Source organism: Girardinichthys multiradiatus, chromosome 23 (genome assembly GCF_021462225.1).
Source record: "Girardinichthys multiradiatus isolate DD_20200921_A chromosome 23, DD_fGirMul_XY1, whole genome shotgun sequence".
In the NCBI taxonomy this organism is placed as follows: domain Eukaryota; kingdom Metazoa; phylum Chordata; class Actinopteri; order Cyprinodontiformes; family Goodeidae; genus Girardinichthys; species Girardinichthys multiradiatus.
This window is the reverse complement of record NC_061815.1, coordinates 28,076,143-28,094,315: the sequence shown is the minus strand read 5'-3', so window position 1 is coordinate 28,094,315 and position 18,173 is coordinate 28,076,143. Positions and strand designations below refer to the sequence as shown.

The following is an 18,173-nucleotide window of genomic DNA, read 5'->3' as shown; positions in this document are numbered from 1 at the left end:
TCTACGTTCCTACCCTCACTTATGGCCATGAACTTTGGGTCATGACCGAAAGAACGAGATCCCGGATACAAGCGGCTGAAATGAGCTTCCTCCGTAGGGTGGCCGGGCACTCCCTTAGAGATAGGGTGAGGAGCTCGGCCACCTGAGAGGGGCTCGGAGTAGAGCCGCTGCTCCTCCACATCGAGAGGAGCCAGTTGAGGTGGCTCGGGCATCTATACCGGATGCCTCCTGGACGCCTTCCTTGGGAGGTGTTCCAGGCACGTCCCACCGGGAGGAGGCCCAGGGGACGGCCCAGGACACGCTGGAGGGACTATGTCTCTCGGCTAGCCTGGGAACGCCTTGGGCTCCCCCCGGAGGAACTGGAGGAGGTGTCTGGAGAGAGGGACGTCTGGGCGTCTCTGCTGAGTCTGCTGCCCCCGCGACCCGGTCCCGGATAAAGCGGAAGACGACGAGTACGAGTACTTTCAACATTGAACCAGCAAGCTGCATAGCTTTGATGCTTCATAAATCAATACATTATTTCATATTACCAATTCAAACTGTCTTGATTTATTTTATCTGCTTTATTTCTACATAACATATTTATATTTCTACTAAAAAGCTTTGGTACTTTAAAATTACTCACGTATAGTATCTTCAAGTTATACAATCAATATGCTATCATTGTGTCACAGTAATTGGTCTATTACAGACTGCGCAAAATTCGACATTAAACAATTCAAAAACAGAACACTGCCAGGCCAAAAATTGTCACTACCCCGATTTATCTGTGGAAAAACGTAAGAGTTTTGCACTGAAAAACAAACAAAACAAATTTAGATGTTCAGGGTTCTAACTTCCTGGATTTCACCTTTAATGATAATCACTAGCTTAATAATTTTTAACCATTTTTTCCAGTGTTTGTACAAAAGATATGACAATAGTTGAAGGGTCATATTTCAGATTTGCGTCAAAGAAATAAAAAAGGAAAATGCTTAAACCAGTAGTGTCCAAACTTTTTGACACTCGTGCCAGGTTCCTCAAGTTAATAGTGGTCATGGGTCATAAAAATGTAATTTTTTTTCTTTCTCTAATCAAAAAAACAAAAAAATATTTTTTGAAATCTTAAAAAATATACTTTTTTCAAATCTAAACTAAATGCAATATTTTTATGAAACAAAGAAGTCTGATTTTTTTTTTTGTTTTTTTTTTTGAAAAGGGGTGCATAGATTATGGAAGATCCAACACCTAACAAGGTTTTTTTGCATACTTGCCTTATTAAAAGATAGGCATCTGATTGTTTTTTATTCTCTTGGCCTTGAAAAAAATGCTTGCTCTACTTAGCCAAATTTAATGAATGGCTGCTTCCAAATCTGCTTTTGAGTAAAGGTCACCAGATGTTTGTGGTCCTGTTTCCTATGAGCCTACAATTAAAGAAAAAAACATGGTAAATACGAGACAAATAGTGTTTGCCGTACCTTTCCATTTTATGAAGATTTTAATTTGTCGGTGAAAATATTGTCCTAAATATGTTTAAAAAGTGTTTGACTGCATCAACCGCCAGAGTTGGCGGACCAAATTTGTGCCATTTTAAAATTTTGTCCGCAGGCCATAAAACATAATTCCAAGGGCCACATATGGCCCCTGGGCCACACTTTGGAAAACCCCTAGCTATATAAGATACCGATTAACTGTGAGATGCTTTATTAATAAATGGGTAATTAATGCAACAATCTACCATTCTACCATAGTAAAACTAAAAGTAAAGAAATATGCAATATGGATACTACTCTCATTAATTGCACTAAACTGCATATAAATAGTCTTAATAAAAAACAATCAGTAAAGCTAACAGTGGAAAAAAGCTTGATAGAAAGCATAAAGATTATATTCCGGAACAATGGCAAAAAAGTCACGTGGTCTAATGAGTCCAAACTGACCCTGATTCAGAGTGATGAGTGCATTAGTTTAAAAAGAGCAGTGGACACATTGATGAATCCATCATTAATAGTGTCAACAATACAGGACTGTGGATCGGTGTTAATCCATAGGGTTGCTTCAGGAAATGATTAATGCAAAAATAAGGTTATCTGCCTACCTGAATATGTTAGCTGACCTTTTCTTTTTCCATAAAATGATTATTTCATCCCTGATGGCAGAGGTATGCTCACACATGATAACGCCAAGACAATTAGACAAAATTTTCCAACACGGGTGGCTCAGCAGGCTGTAGGTCTGGCGAGAGATGTGCTAAAGAAGACTTTAAGCCACAGTTCAACCGTACATCAGTGTAAAGTCTTAAAACTGCTACTTTGGTTGGGAATGGTTTGTAATAACCTTGGCAGAACAACACTTAAATTATTATCAGCCACAGTCAAAGATGACGGTGATCCAGTAAAAAAACATGACATTTTTCACCAGGCAGTGTATAATTTGTACAATTTGTACATGTCTGCAGCAGGACTTCAGTTCTTACCCCTAATTCACTTTTGCATCAGTAAGGCTACATTTAGCTATTTATTTAATGCATATATTCAATGGTGTATCTCTGACACAGCAGTTTATCTGTAAAGATAATCTGCCTGTATGTTGGCTGCTATCTCAGCCTCCCATTGGTCTCCGTTGTTGAGCAGCTTCTCTTTATTGTACAGCAGCTCCTCGTGAGTCTCTGTAGCAAACTCAAAGTTTGGACCCTGGAGAAAAGAATCGAAAGTCTTTCAACCAAAGATACTGCATAAAGGAAAACATACTTTTTGTCACAGGTTTGTTCAATGCAAAAAAAATAAATATACATAAATAGCCTTTGCTCACCTCAACAATGGCATCAACAGGACAAGCTTCCTGACAGAAACCGCAATAGATGCACTTGGTCATGTCAATATCGTAACGTGTAGTTCTCCTGCTGCCATCAGCTCGAGTCTCAGCTTCAATAGTAATGGCCTTAGGAGAAAAAGAAAAAGGCTCATAGTGATATAAGCAGTAATAACCGTCTAGCAGATGGTATAAAGAGGTATTTTATAGATCTGGGATTATGTATCTCCAGAGCCAGTTTGACGTTTACATCATCATCAGAAATGTCATGTTAATTTGTGGTTGTTAATTATTTCTTTAATTATAAAGTGGAACTATTATAAAACAAACAACTTCAATGAATTTCCCAAACACAAGTTTACATTTGTTGTGGCTTTGCTCTTATTCAAACAGGGTCTAAATTAGACATAGAAGCTCAAATATACAGAAGCAAACCTCACTAATAATTAGCTAATTGTTCCTCTGCTAGCTACAGAAACAAACATGTAGTTTTTGAAGCCATTAACAAGCTCCTGGCATAATTCTGGCTGGATGTTTTTAGAAGAAATGGTGGAGCTCATTTAAATTGGTTGGTTTGCTGTCAGAAACCTAGCTTTTAAGCAAAGTCCCTCCATTTACAAACAGGGTTGAGGTCTAGGTAGGTTCAGAGGCCTAATGCTAGCCTGCTATTGATGTGTATTTGGTATCATTGTTCTACTGGAACACACGATTGTGTCTAACTTTCAAACAACTAGCTGCTGAATTTAGGAAAATGTAAAGATTTTGGTGGTAGTCCTCATCCTTCATTATCCCACCCACTTTGTGCAAGGCACCGGTACCACTGGCAACAAAACAGCCTACGGCATGATGCTGCCACCACCATGACTGAGAGTGGGTTCAATCGTCTTAGATTTGAAAGTCTCAAATTGATACCTCAGAACATGTTTTTTTTTTTTTTTTTTTTTTAGACAAATTGCTCAGTCTCTGCCTTTACATTTAGTTTCTCTACAACTTGCTAAGGTACATTTATTCAAATATTACTGGGGGTGTTTGTATAAATTTAAGCCTGTATGTAATTGTTTTACCTGTGTGGATTAGTTTTCAGAAGTCATGAAAGCTATTTGTCATCTTCTACGCTGGACAAAAAGGTTTAAATGCATCATTAGAAATCCAAAAAATAACATGACATTCATGCTGATGATGAGGGATGTAAACTTTTGACTGACACTGCATAATTGAAAACATGTATTTTGTTCACCTGAGCAGGGCAGATGGCTTCACACAGCTTACAAGCAATGCAGCGCTCTTCTCCATTGGGGTACCGGCGGAGGGCGTGCTCTCCACGAAACCGTGGCGAAAGTGGACCCTTCTCAAACGGGTAGTTGATGGTGGCTGGTTCACGAAACAGGTAACTCATGGTCATCCCCAAACCTGTAGGGAGTTGTTGCGTCGTTGCCAAACAGTCAATTACAGATAAGTGATGACTTCAATTGAAGCATTTTTTTTAATCAAAAATTGTATAAAAAGAGAAAATCTAAGATTACCACTGTCTTTGTCAACAGACTTGTTTCATTTTTATAAAAAGCTCCACAAAAACCTCCAAGCATTCAGCCTTGAAAGTCTGTGGCGGCATGCCATTTGCTGTCCTTCTCTGATCGAGTCAAATGAACTGAAATCAGTTTTATATTAAAATGCATTGGGTATTTTAGGCTACAAACAGCAGGTGCATTTGGAAATGATTCATACTACAGTGACTGTGTTCATCATAGAGAAGGAACATGTTGCTGGGCAAAAATCTGTAAGGTATAAGCTATCAGCTTCGCCCACACAGTGAGCAGTTGTTCAAATTAAATGTTGGTCTTCTCATGAGCTTTGATAAGAAAATACAGTTTTTAGCTTTTACTCTATGCATGAACCAGGCCATCTGAAATAACATTAACTATGACCTCTTAAAAGCTCTGTCCATAAGAGGGTTGTTGCAGCTCGGTCAGTGATGGATCTCAGGTCAGTTGGCAGCTCCTGAGCATTTACATACTCTGCCAGCAGGGTAAAGAAATAATCTGTTAGATGTGGTCATTTTTCCTAAACATGAAACATAGATGAAAAGGTATACACACCCTTAGGAACATTTTGAGTTATATTTTGTCACTTTATATCCACAAACTTCAATGTATCTTCATGAGATTTTATGACATAAAGCAGTTTCTTTCCAACTACAAATTTTGCACTACTTTTCTATATGTTGCTCAGTCACATAAATCCCAGTAAAATACACAGAAGTGTGTGGTTGTAACATGACAAAATGTTCAAAGTTGAAGGGATGTAATGCACTGTATTCAGTCCAGTACTTACTGTAGCCTTCTCTCAGTGCACTAACACTGAATGTGCGCCTGACACCAGAACCAGGTCCAAATGTGCCTAGGGATGCAGAAACATGAAGTGAGCCGGCATCATTTTGCACAAATACGTGTTACTATAATGTTTTTTTTAGTACCGTGCTTCGAGTAGCAGTGTAGCAGACGCAGACTGAGTGCAGCAGACATCTGATTGACAACAAAGAGAGCTCAGACAGAACATACAAACAATAACAATGCAAAAACCCAGAGAATGTAAGGAGACTGCCAGTTGAGGACTGCTCTACTGTAATCTGGCGCCCCAAATCCCTGCTGTATGACACATTCACGGAACGCCGGGAGAATGGGAAAAAAGAAGAGTGTTCCTTCAAACAATTATCACCATGTAACAATTTCAAGTAAACACAAAAGGCAGCGGAACGGCAGAAAAGTCTCTTTTTTTTTTTTTTGCGTCAAACAGCAGTTAAGAAGAAAACAGCAGATAATATAGTTGTTGTAGCGGTTTAACCCGGGGGTGGGATGGGGTCGTTCTTTTGAAGACGGAATTAACGATGCTCTGAAACGCATAGCACCAAATGGTGTCCTTACAGCATATATTATAAGGTTTTAAGTGTTTTTCTGGTAAAACCTATTTGTTAGTCTACTCCAAAAGGATTATTTTGCTATTACGTCGCTTCTTCCTTGTTGACGAGCTGGTTATTTTAGGGTAATTCCAGAGAACGGCACAATAAACCATATATGTTCCGTTTTTTTTTTTGGTTAAAGTATCAACTAACAGCAATTGTTTAGCTGTAATAATCTTTTACGGCACATACCTCTGAAACGAGTTCCCTGAACTGCGCAGTTTTATAAATGCTGCGTTCAAAGCGCCTCGTTAAACCCATTTATCTATGAGCTACAATGTCTCGACCCTGTTAACCTTTTAATATTTCCTTCTTAATTTGCATTACTTTGAACACTGTATATTTGCAGCACAGCTCTTTGGCAATACAGTACAATACTTTAAAAAGCACAAAAACATATTAAATATTTAACACAAATGTGTCATGCTTGCAAAATAATATTTAAACTTCTACAACTATCTAAGATCTTTATTTAAAAAGACGTTATTACTGGACCACAATCTGTAATAGTGACAGACAAGGGCGGTGTAACGGGTGCAGTTGAACAACAGCAGAGAGAGAGAGGAAGTTTATCTTCTACTTCCATCACTGGAGGACCTCGCGCTGCACCTCTTCGGCAAACAAATAAGCAATAATGAAGGGAATGTAAAAGGTATTTACATTTAAATTAAATTAAATTACATTTGTTGTTGCTTCTGGTTGAATGGCAGGAAGTTAACACTCTCGTAGCTTCCTGTCAATACTCTCCCAACCCTAAGACAAGTGTGTCTCAGAGAAAGAAATAACAGCAGAATAAAAAAACAGGTTGTGAACAGGTTGACGACTAACTACTGTTGCTTGGTTCAGATGGGATTATTACTCCTCAAGATGCACAGCCAGATTATCTTAAAATCTTCATGACTCGGGACACTTTTAAAAAGTGAACCACAAGAGCCACCCTTCTTCTGTGCTGCAAAGATGTTGAAACAATCGAGTCAAGCCCAGAAGCATCTGAGTAAGGAGGACAACTCTGGATCGGATGCCGGATCAGAGGTCAGTCTAGAACCAGAAACGGACCGGTTTGGCTTCATTCTGACCAATGGATCAACAGCTGGGTGAGTACATCTGCAGGATCATGGAACACTGCTACTATCAGAAGGGTTGGTCCTGCTATAAAAACCACATACATTCCTTAAGGAAATAAAGCACTTTTAAAACTCAAGATCACACACAAATGTTAAAAGGACTGAAGATATAAATTCAGACTGAGCAATTTATGAATAATATACAAAGAAATATCTCAGTGGGTTGAAGACGCTATTAAACCCATGCAGTTCATATATTACCATACGGTTGTAATTTATAGCTTCTAATTTAACTGATGTCAAATTGCCATTTTTTAAACAGGGTATAATATGGGTTCAAATGAGCAAAGTCAATGTGAGAAAATGTGGATAAAGGTAGCCTGCAGCAACAGACACATTTTATTTTTGTCTTCCCATGACGAGACCAGGAAGTTATACGCGGCCACATATCTGAAGACCTGTGTGTTAATGCCGTAGAGCGACATGTGCATCCTGCACATAAAGGCCAAAAGGGTAAAAAAACAAAAAAATGGCATGTGTTTTACCAAACAAAATAGGACAAAAAAGGGGCGAAACTTAATGAAGATGAACCTTTTAAGCTAATTACCAAAGAGAGAAAATGCACCAGCTGTAAACAGAGCACAAACATAAATAATGTGTGGTATTTTATTTAAATCTGTAATTAAGATTATTTTAGGCACTTGTTAAATTGTTATTTAAATGTGCATATTTGCATATCCACACAACATTTTCATCTGGATCATAGCCAGAAAAGATCATTTCTTCCACATTTTGTTTATTTTATTCGTTTATAAATAAAAAACTAAAAAGACTGGTTGAACAACTCTGTCAAGCTCCAAAATTATCTCCCATAAATCAGAGAAGAACATCTAAATATTTACGCCAACAGTAACACTATTCCTTATACTCTAGTGGTGCAAGGTCAGCACGCCTCACTGGGAGATTTCCTCACCATGTTAACATTGAGTAAAAACGATGCCACAAATTCACAGTATTTACACGATGTTTTTAAACAAAAATGTATAATATAATTTAATTGGTATGTGCTTCATATACTTTCTAAACCATGTGTGTCCATGTTATTTGCCACTGAAAATATTTCCAGACACTGCCTGTCAGCCTTCTTTCAGCCAGCTGAGCGTCAGTGTGAAGCAACAGGTGGGGTAGGAGCAGCGCTGCATTATCTTACTTTTAAAAGTGGAATTAAACACGATGTAAAAGCATAACCCCAACCCCAGACAAATTTAGAAAAATGCCACCAAAGTGGGTGGTGTAAAGAGACACTGAGGGGTACGGCCAGGTGTGGCGATGAGTGGCGGAGGTTAAGCAAGGTCATGAGGGCAAGGGAAAGTGGCAGCTAGCTTAATCTGACTTATTGAAACATGAAGCGACGCTGGTAGTTTCGGCATGGACAAATCTTATGAGGGTTAGGATTTTTCACTCCCCTCGTCACCAGATTTCGAGGTTGGGGGACGATTTATGGAGCCCAGCGGGCCTGAGCCTCATCAGTTCAAGGTGCTCAGCGATGCCTGAAGTCGGTGCTGCTTAGGCAGCAGAGGACAGAATGGGGGCGTCTCTGAGTGAGATAGTTTTATACTCGAATGCGGGGATGTGACGTAAACATGTACCTGGCTGTACCATTTGAACCAATTGGAAAGTTCAACTGCAGTAGCCACTGTTCAACCCAAAGAGGGCAGCACTAAGACGGCTTAGAACTAATATCGCAGAATTAAACAAGCTTACATGAAAATGTAAAAAATTGCGCAGTAAAATAAAGATAGCAATCTTAAGACCAAATTTATACAGTTTATCTGCAAAAAAGTTGATTTGGGGATTAGTTCCTCTTTAAACAGCTAGAGGCATCGTCGGTGAGTCTGACACCTTCAGATTAAACAGAACATTTGAGCAGTTTTGAACTTTTTAAAACCTTAATATACTTTCATACTTGAAGCAGCCAATGCCTGATGCATATCCTTATAATTATGTGGCAAAAGCTTTTACACACTTATTTACACAACAATAAGTGAACACTGAACACAGTGATGGCTGCAGATGAAGCTGTATTAAATCAGAATAAGAGAGGCAAAACAACCTGCTACCTGTCATCTTCACATTTTCCCCATTGATAACATCCTGACCTGTTGCCATGGAGACGTGAAACTGCTAGCGTGTGGTTTTCCTGTTTCCTGCCTTGTTTTTTGTAGCTCTGCGTCTCTGTGCAGTAATGGCACAAAGCAAAATTAGTCTATAGGTTATCTTTGTAAACAATATGTGATGAAATTACTCTCTTGGTGTTTTGTTTGCTGTGTTGTGTGTCAGGAGTGTTGGCCCATCCCCTGAGGTGGTCAGGCAGCGGGAGGCCAAATGGATCAACATCATGAGCCAATGGGACTTCATCTTGTCTAAGAAGAGCAGCAAGGTTCGTCCTGATGGAGATGACAAGCAAATCAACTCTTCTTCAGTTTAGAGCCTTGATAAGCTAAATAACTATTATAAAAATGTTAAAAGAGCAGAATAACCTTATTTTATTTACTGTCATGACGAGTCGTATTGTTTGCTTAACTTGTGTATGACCATTGGAAGCTCATTCTGGGTCTTGATGTCTCTGCAGGTCAAGCTTCAGTGCCAGAAAGGAATCCCTGCTTCACTCCGAGCGAAATGCTGGCCTCTGCTGTGCGGAGCAACGGACAGAATGGCACAAAATAAAAAACTCTATGAGGCAAGGCCTATTGAATTTTCACGGGGTTTATGGATTGTAGCAATTTCCAACTGCATAGATTTTGTTGAAATACGACTTATAGTTCAGCTGAATATTTAATAAATAGCTAAAAATAATTTTCTCATTAAATGCAAACATGTTTGTGCTACATGTAAAAAAGTTAGTATAGCATTGCAAAGTTAATTTAGTTCAGTAATTATTGTATAGATTAACAACACACCCAGTGCTATATTTCAAGGGTCTATTTTATGTTCATTTTGATAATTATTACTTTCAACAAATAACAGAAATTTGTAATTTTACATTTAAACAGGATTTTTAATACAGAAATCTTGTGTTACACAATGATGGAGGAGACTCCTGACTTGACAGCTGTAGCAGAAATGGTTATTGCTAGTAGGTGGCTCTTTACAGAGTGCCATTTTCAAGAATATTAATGGAAAGTTTGGTGGGAGGAAAAAATCTGGTAGAAAAAGGTGCACAAGCAACAGGGATAACCACAGACTGAGTGATTTGTAAATCTGTGAACCCCATTCGAAAATTTGGTGAGACTCACAAAGCGTGGACGGTGGCTGGAGTAAATGCTTCCAGAGCCAAAAGACAAAACTGTTGCTCAGTGGTCCAACTGTTATCTCTTCAGATTAAAGTAAATTATGCATTTCATTTGGAAATTATGGTCTGGAGGAAACATGGAAAGGAACAGAATCCAAGTTTCTGGAGGTCCACTGGGTAGTTTATTTAGCCTTTGATAGTTTAGGTAGCCATGTCATCTGCTGGTGCAGTGTTGATTCGTTCAAAGTCAGTACAGCTGTCCCTCTGCTAGGAAGCTTTATGGAGATGCTGATGTAATTACCCAAGATAACTTGGCACCTGCCCACACTGCTAAACATACCAGAAACTGGTTCAGTGTTCATGGTGTTACTGTGGTTCATTGACCAGCAGACTCTCCTGACTCACACCCCACAGAGAATCCATGGGGCATTGTCAAGAGGAAGATGATAAAACCAGAACCAGCAACAAAGACAAGAGGAGGGCCACCAGCTACAGGCTGATCAGCTTTATGACACACTGCAGAGATGCAGGAATTAATGCAAAAAGAGCACCAACCAAGTATTGAGAGCATGCATTGTTCAGTATATGGGCATACTTGTCAGAAAATCAACATTTATGTGCTAAAAAATGTTTTCATTGGTTTTATGTAACCTTATTTTCTGAGAAATAAAATTTTGGGTTTTGAGTGTCTATAAGAGATGACCATCACAACTAACATTTAAACACATATATATCACTAGGTGTGCAATACATCTATATAATACAGTATTAAACCTTTGGATGATATTCAAGATGAGTTGCACCTGTAGAGCAGATCAATTATTGTTGCCATTTTACCTCTGCATGATTTGGGAATATTAATGATTCATTTTTTTAGTTTCTAGACTCACAGCCAGGCCTGCAGAGCTGGGTGGATATAATCGAGAGGGACCTAGATCGACAGTTCCCCTTCCACGAGATGTTCCTCTCTAAAGACGGACACGGGTAAGCATGGTTTCTACACTGTTTTTGTCAACAAACAGAGCACAGTACGTTTTTTGATGCTTTTAGTTATCGCACCTGCAAGATAATTCTTTATTTCTTTTATTAAACACCGATAAAATGTTTCTGAACTGTGAGATCTTAACTTAAGTTGGCGGCTCTGTATGTGCTGTGTGGTTTATTACTGTGGTGTGTTTGTGTATGTGTGTGTGCAGGCAGCGGGGCTTGTTCCGGGTGTTGAAAGCTTACACTCAGTTCCAACCAGAGGAAGGTTATTGCCAGGCTCAGGGGCCGGTGGCTGCGGTGCTTCTGATGAACATGCCTGCTGAGGTTGGACCAATAACATGTTTCTGTTCTGCAGACTGGTTGCATGTTCATGTCGAAAACAATCATTGTTTCTGTCAAACTACAAAGTTTAGTTTTTACTCATGTGGATCAGCTCTTTTAAATGGCTTCTTTTCAGTGCAATACGGGCTTTTATATGTGCTGTTAAATACAATAATTTAACAGCACATATTGACTGAAAAACTACTGGCAGAAAGATGCAAAACACATTCATACAAATTGAATGAATTTAAGGGTACCATAAAGAATGAGCTGAATTTGGCATATAGTTGTGCCTTTGTAGTTTAGATTATTGTCTGTGTTTTTATGTTGATAACATAGATACTGATAAAAAAGTAAATTCAACAGGAATTAAACAACTTTCTCAGACACTGACAACCTGTTACATTGTTCGTCTGCCTGCTTCACCACTGAATACTCGTTCTTAGGGGAATATTCATTATAGTAGCCACTCAATCCCTATATACCTGTTCTTGTCTGGCAGGAGGCCTTCTGGTGTTTGGTTCAGATCAGTGAGCAGTACCTGCCTGGATACTACAGTCCTCTGCTGGTGAGTCCACACTTAGCTACATGTTTCCATGGTATCCACCTTAGCTTGGATGAATAGTAAGGTTTCCTATTGGATGAATGTTTCCTTCACATTTTTCTGTCAAAAATTCTATATCTTTCCAGATTTAAATTCCAGACTGTTTTTTGAAAAGTATAGTATATTTAAATGTTAAAATAATAATTATTACCAAAAAACAAACAAATAAAAGAACAAACTGGATGGATGGATGAAATACACCTTTTTTTCCTTACTCCATTATCTTTTCAAATACTTTTTCGTAGCTGGAATACTTGATCATATTCCATGTTGTTCTGTGAGAAAATCTTTTTCATTTACTGCGCCAGCTATTTCGAGGAAGCACATATAGCCAGAGTTTAGAAGATGTAGCTGTCTAACAGAGTGGTGTTTTGTGTAGGAGGGAGTCCTGTTTGACGCGGCCATCCTTTCCTGGGTCTTGAAGAAGATGTGCCCGGCTATACACAAACATCTCCAGCAGCATGGGGTGGAGCCACTCATGTTCGCCACCGACTGGTTAATGTGTCTGTTCACACGTCACCTGCCATTTAACACACTTCTCCGAGTCTGGGACCTCTTCTTCTGCTATGGTGTGTCTTAGCATGTGTTTTTTTTTTTTTACACAGAAAACTAAAAGTAAAGAATCTATTCTTTTAGAAGAATTTACTTAAATACGGAGTGAAAAATGTTTTAGGTGCAGCAGATAACAGGTATGCGTCTCCTCCACAAACCCTGTGGAATGTGTGAATGTATCTCATATTTGACGCTGCAGCCATTGTTGTGCATCCCTATCAACGAAGTTCTCCCATCTGTGCTGTCCAGGTGTGAAGGTGCTGCTCCAGGTGGCGGTGGTGCTGGTGCGGTGCGTCCTGGGTCGGGCCGAGCAGAGGAAGCAGTGCGCAGGCCAGATGGAGACTCTGGAAAGGCTGAGGGGTGTCAGGGAACATGTTCAGGAGGAGGAGGAGTCATTCATAGCAGAGGTAATGCTGACACATATTCAAAAGTTTTGAAATGTTTACATTCTGTCACACCCACAAACATCTGTGTATCTCATTCGAAGTTTTTTGAGATAGACCAACACAAAATAATGCATAATTGTGCTGCATTTACAGCTGAAAATCTTTTGGGGTCTCTTCCAGCTTAGCACATAATAATAATATTTTTGCCCATTTGTCTTGCACAATAGCTCAAGCTTAGTCAGATTCAATGCAGTGTCTGCGGACACCACTACTCTATTCTTGCCAAAGATTCTTAATTTGAGTTAGATATGGACTTTGACTGGGCCATTCTAACACCTTGACGTGCTTTGATCTGAATAATTTTATTGTAGCTCTGGCTGTATGTTTAGAGTTCCTGTCCTGATGAAACGGTGACTCTCCTTTCCCGTGTTAAGTTTTTCCTGCCTCAAATCAGGATTACCTTGTCTTTCACTTCATCCATCTTCCAGTCCACTCTGACCAGCTTTCCTGTTCCTGCTAAGGTGACGCTTCCTCACAGCTTGATGCTGCAACCACCACATTTTCACTGTGGGATGTGAAGCAGTTTTCATGTGGACCAGAGCACTTTCTTCCACCTCACCCTCATGGCATAGGGCAACCTTTAAACTTCCTATGGCTTTCATTCAACAATTGTCTTCCTCTTTTCAGATTGCAGTGTTTCTTTGTCTTCATTTAGGCTGTTTGTTCACAAATGCTTGTTAACAAACCTCTGAGGTTTACACAGAACAGGTGGATTTATACTGGGATTACATCACACAGGAGGACTAAATTTACTAAAAAGATAACTTATGAAGGCAACTGGTTGTATTTTAATTAGGGGTTAACAGAGTAAATAGGGGCTGAATACAAATGAACTACTTTGTGATAGTCTATTGTAAAAAGTCTACACAAAATACATTAAAGTATGTGGGTATATCATGGAAAATGGTTTAAAGGTGTAGTGGTATAAATACTTTTAGAAAGTTCTGTATGGAGGAAATATATTTTGGACAAAGTCACTGTCTGAATTCACAGATATATTATCTTTTCAGGTTTGCGCCGTGCCACTCTCAGGTAAAGACCTGAAGAGGCGGATGGAGAAGGAGTTGCAAAGGTGGAGGACAGACAAACCTTCGTCTACATTCGACCCCCGGGGTCGCTGCTATGGGTATCGGATGGCGTGTTTGAGAGTTCGACAGTGGGAGGAAGAACGTGAGAGGAAGGAAAGAGAAAAGGGGAATCTGTCTGTCCCTCTTGCTCGTTCTGCCTCTACTCTTTCGCTGTCACCTTCCCTCCTTCACAAGAAGTTTAGGAGAGGAAAAGTCAATGCTGGCGAGAGTGGCAATAAAGTTGCAAGGCATCTTTCAATAGAAGCAAAGGAGGATTGGAAAAGCTGGAGTGATTTAGATTTTAAAAAGATTCAAGGTGTCCAAGAAGAAGACGTAGTTTCAGATGGACATAAAACAGAAACTGAGACAAAACTTGAAGAAGAAAATGAACAAGAAGAAAACAAAAACTCACCAACAGACCACAAAGAAAATACAGTAAGAGTAGAAGAACAGCATGAGCCTTTGGAAGCAGGAATATCTGAAAAGGATGAAAGCAAAGAGATGGGAGAAAGCAAAATAGTTTTAGAAAAGACAGGGCAGTTTCAATCGGTTGAAAATAATTCCCAAACTGCAGAAGACTCATCTCAATGTGAGGAGAAAGAAAAGCCAAACCAACCAGAAGTTCTGGAGGAGGAGAATCACAAAAGCAATGAGGAGGAGAGCGGGGCAGCAGAAATTAATGGGACTGAGAACCGAAAAGATCTACAGAATATGGGCCAATCACATGTTCTGGAAGAACAAAGTAACAAAAACGAGGAGGAGAGTGGGGATACACAAATAAATAAGGAGACAGAGAACTCAGAAAAGCTGGAACATCTGGGCCAATCACATGTTCTAGAAGAACAAAGCAATGAGGAGGAGAGTGAGGCAACAGATATGCATGAGGAAGCAGAGAACCCTGCAGCAGAAAATAAAAACAAGACCACCGTGGAGAAAAATCACACAGAGATTCAGAGAGAAAACACAGACACAAACACAGAGGTTCAGATTCATATTCACACAGAATCATGGGAGGAGCCAACCACACAAGCTGGCATGAAACCAGAGGCTAGTACAGAAACTGAAAACTCACAACCGCTGCAGATGGACGCGGCCAACAAGGTCTCAGAGACGAGAAGTGAGACAAACCAGGACTCAGAATCTCATCGAGACCTGGATCCTAAAACTGACACACAAGAGGGGCAAGAAGAAGTGATCACAGAGACACAGGAAAAATGCTACAGCAATGAATCATTCATAGAAAAAGAAAAAGCAGAGTCCCACACCCAGACAGAGACAGAAACTGATGTCCTGGCAGAAAATGCAGCCGTGCAGGACGACCTAAATATTAAACTAATACAAACTGAGCCAGAAGAACTGACAGAGGAACAATCACAGATACCATCTGCACCTGAAAGCACCTATCAACAGGAGGAGATGGAAATAAAGACCATGGCAGTAGGTGGCACTGCACAGGAAATAGAGGACATAATGCCAAAACATCTAGATACACAAAGCGAGGAATGTGTTTCTGATCAAATAAATTCAGAGGAATCACAAAAAAACAATCAGACATACGAGGAGGCTGCCGAGTGTGCATCATCTGCAGAAAAAGAGGAGATTTTAACACAGGATGAGTCAGTGAAGTCTGATAAGATACAAATAAGCACTTCTGACATTCAAGCACCCGAACAGTCAGCATCAGGTACTGTGGAGGATGCAGAAAGCACAGAAAATGTTCCAGAAAGCAAAGCAGGAGAGGAAAATGTCTTAATTTCTCCTGGACCAACAAGTGAACCAAATTCTGACAGCTACAAAGATATCCAAGAAAAAATTAATCAGGATGCAAAAGACCTTGCTGAACTCAGTGACAGCAGCCAGAAGCAAACATCTGTACGCCGCAGTAGTCGCTCCTCTGGTGATTTCTGTCTGCGGAAGTCCTCCAGCTCACGTGGCTCCAAGTTAACACGCAGACTTTCAGAGGATCTCTTCAGCTATCCTGAAAAAACTAACCAATCCCACTTCAGCCCTAGTCAACCAGAATCAGAACCGAAAGAAGTAAAATCAGAGCAATCTGTTTCTGAAGTGGCTGATGATGCGGCGGTGCCGCAGCAGGAGCAACAGCCCGACACCTCCAAGCGCTTCAGGCTCTTCCGCAAACTAAAAGGAGAGCAACCCAAAAAGGCCAAGCCGAATAAGAAACCCAAAATGCAGGTACCCAAAATCTTGATTCAGGACTTCAGCGACATGACGCCAGCAGATGAGCCAGTCCAGGATGACCCGGAGGAGAAGCTGAGCTCCAGGGAGAGGAGGAGGAGGCGGAGGGAGGAGGAGAGAAAGGAAAAGGAGGAGGAGAAGCTGAAAAAGAAAAAAGAGAAGGAACAAGAGAGAGAGAGGAGGAAACCACAAACCAGGGGCAAAAGTTTTCAAGCCCAGAGGGAGAAAGTTAGCGACGGTGTTGCTCAGTCTGCAAAGACGGGCTCACAGATCCTCAGACATTCTGATTCTTATGCTGAATGTTACTTTTAACAAAAACGGCATCTGATTTTAGGCTACATCATCTCCCTTTCTTGTCTGACCTCAACCTTGGTTTATACTTGGACCATTTCAGATGTAAATAAATAATAAATATTGTTTATATAATATGAAAAGCAAATTTATTTTCTTTGGTGCAACTGCTTCTCCATCAATCAGACAGACTGAAAGTAAAAACAAACTGAAGTGCTTCATGTTCAGCTTCACATCATCACAGTTTTTAGGTTCAACATGAACATCAGAAGCCTCTGATTGGGATGCAGTAAGAAAAGCGCAGCACTGTCCGTTGAAGGAGGTCTGTGTAGTCTCTGCACTGTCCAGTAAAAACAAAAAGTAGGATCCAAAGTTTCAAGTAATCCAGGTGCAGTGGTGTAACAGCGCACTGATCAGTCCGTGTCTCTGAGCGTCATTCTGCTTCAGTTTCACCCTCGCTGTCGCTGGCCAGCACCTCCTGAGTTGTAACCGGCTGCGTGCTCATCTGAGGGGATGGAGGAAGTACTGATCCAAAGAACAGGGAGCAGAACTGTAGGAGAATACGGAAAGCTGTTACAAGGCCGAATTATAATCAGTGTATCTACTAGGCATGGGCTTGTTACTGACATCAAGGTACATTTACCAACATACAGCTTTAAAAACATTAACATTTTCCATCATACCGTTCCTATGGTTTGGTGCTTTTAATGACATGTCAGAAATAGCCCCGGAGTGACCGAGTTTTCTCCAGCTTTGTGGATCATAGAGTAACAACACCTCCCCTCCCCCACTTGGTGCTGTGCAGTTGGTCAGCTGGCTGAAAGAAGGTTACTACACTTTTCCCTTGCTTACAAGAAAGACAAATACAACTATATAAAGCCAAAATCTATTCATATAACTGGCAGATATAAATTTCAAATTATTTTCATTCATCAAGAAGTTTGTCTCGGATTGGAAGTGATACAGACATCTCCAGGATGAGACAATGGACATCATTTTAAAAATACATATTGTCTCTGTCTTTATTTATTTTTAATTTAAAAAAATGGGATACTGAAAAACCTTTAATACCCTTCTAAATTATCAGTGGAGTTACAGCAATCAAACCTTTTCCATGCTTCCACTTGCATTTTGATGATTTAACTTTGAGGATACACTCTAAATTCCTGAGATTGGAAGGCCTCCTTGCCATCACCCTAATCTTTAGCTCCCACCACAGGTTCTATATCAGATTCAAGTCAGGACTCAGACTGGACCTGAGGAAGCATGTTGGTCAAATCAAAAGTTTACTGTAAATCTAAGTCTTACGGGAATATGAATAATTTTGGGCTTTACTATATTGGTGGCCACAATAAATCCGGACAGTAATGCTGTGGAAACCATACAGCAGGACTGCCTTTTGTATTGAAATCAAAATAACAAGAAACCTGTTACAGGTAACATTGGAGCTGCAATCAATGTTTTATCAAATAATTTCAGTGGGTTTAACTGATGACTTTCAAATTATAATAAAAGCAATTAGATCTATAATTTCATTGCAAAAGACAAAGTGATGGGAAAAAGTTGTATTTTCAGTAGAAATGCGTGAGTACATTGGCATCTAGCCA

General features: G+C 39.9%; 3 protein-coding genes across 5 annotated transcripts in view; 1 reads left to right on the top strand and 2 right to left on the bottom strand.

The window, feature by feature from the left end:
- Positions 1-547: 547 nt before the first annotated feature.
- On the bottom strand, positions 548-6,106 carry ndufs8b (NADH:ubiquinone oxidoreductase core subunit S8b). 2 transcript variants are annotated; one of them, XM_047352971.1, is made up of 7 exons: positions 5,939-6,093; positions 5,264-5,312; positions 5,122-5,187; positions 4,716-4,805; positions 4,028-4,200; positions 2,791-2,919; positions 548-2,672 (listed from the first exon to the last, which is right to left on the bottom strand). In XM_047352971.1, the coding sequence occupies exons 1-7, from the start codon at positions 6,005-6,007 to the stop codon at positions 2,541-2,543; spliced, it is 708 nt and encodes a 235-aa protein (XP_047208927.1). In that variant the 5' UTR covers positions 6,008-6,093; the 3' UTR covers positions 548-2,540. The 2 variants fall into 2 exon arrangements, with proteins under 2 accessions (XP_047208927.1, XP_047208928.1); XM_047352972.1 differs by lacking the exon at positions 4,716-4,805 and having other exon boundaries at positions 5,939-6,106.
- A 212-nt stretch (positions 6,107-6,318) lies between these two features.
- On the top strand, positions 6,319-16,709 carry tbc1d10c (TBC1 domain family, member 10C). The gene is made up of 10 exons (XM_047353169.1): positions 6,319-6,398; positions 6,593-6,840; positions 9,151-9,250; positions 9,443-9,550; positions 10,980-11,086; positions 11,299-11,413; positions 11,913-11,978; positions 12,394-12,583; positions 12,816-12,973; positions 14,023-16,709. Exons 2-10 carry the CDS (start codon positions 6,704-6,706, stop codon positions 16,585-16,587), a joined length of 3,546 nt encoding a protein of 1,181 aa, XP_047209125.1. The 5' UTR covers positions 6,319-6,398; positions 6,593-6,703; the 3' UTR covers positions 16,588-16,709.
- rad9a (RAD9 checkpoint clamp component A) overlaps positions 16,693-18,173 on the bottom strand; it is a 9,537-nt gene continuing 8,056 nt past the window's right edge. For both annotated transcript variants that reach the window (XM_047353173.1, XM_047353174.1), the window contains one exon: positions 16,693-17,116. In XM_047353173.1, coding sequence (XP_047209129.1) covers positions 17,000-17,116 — 117 coding nt within the window. In that variant the 3' untranslated portion in view covers positions 16,693-16,999. The remainder of the gene's footprint in view (positions 17,117-18,173) is intronic.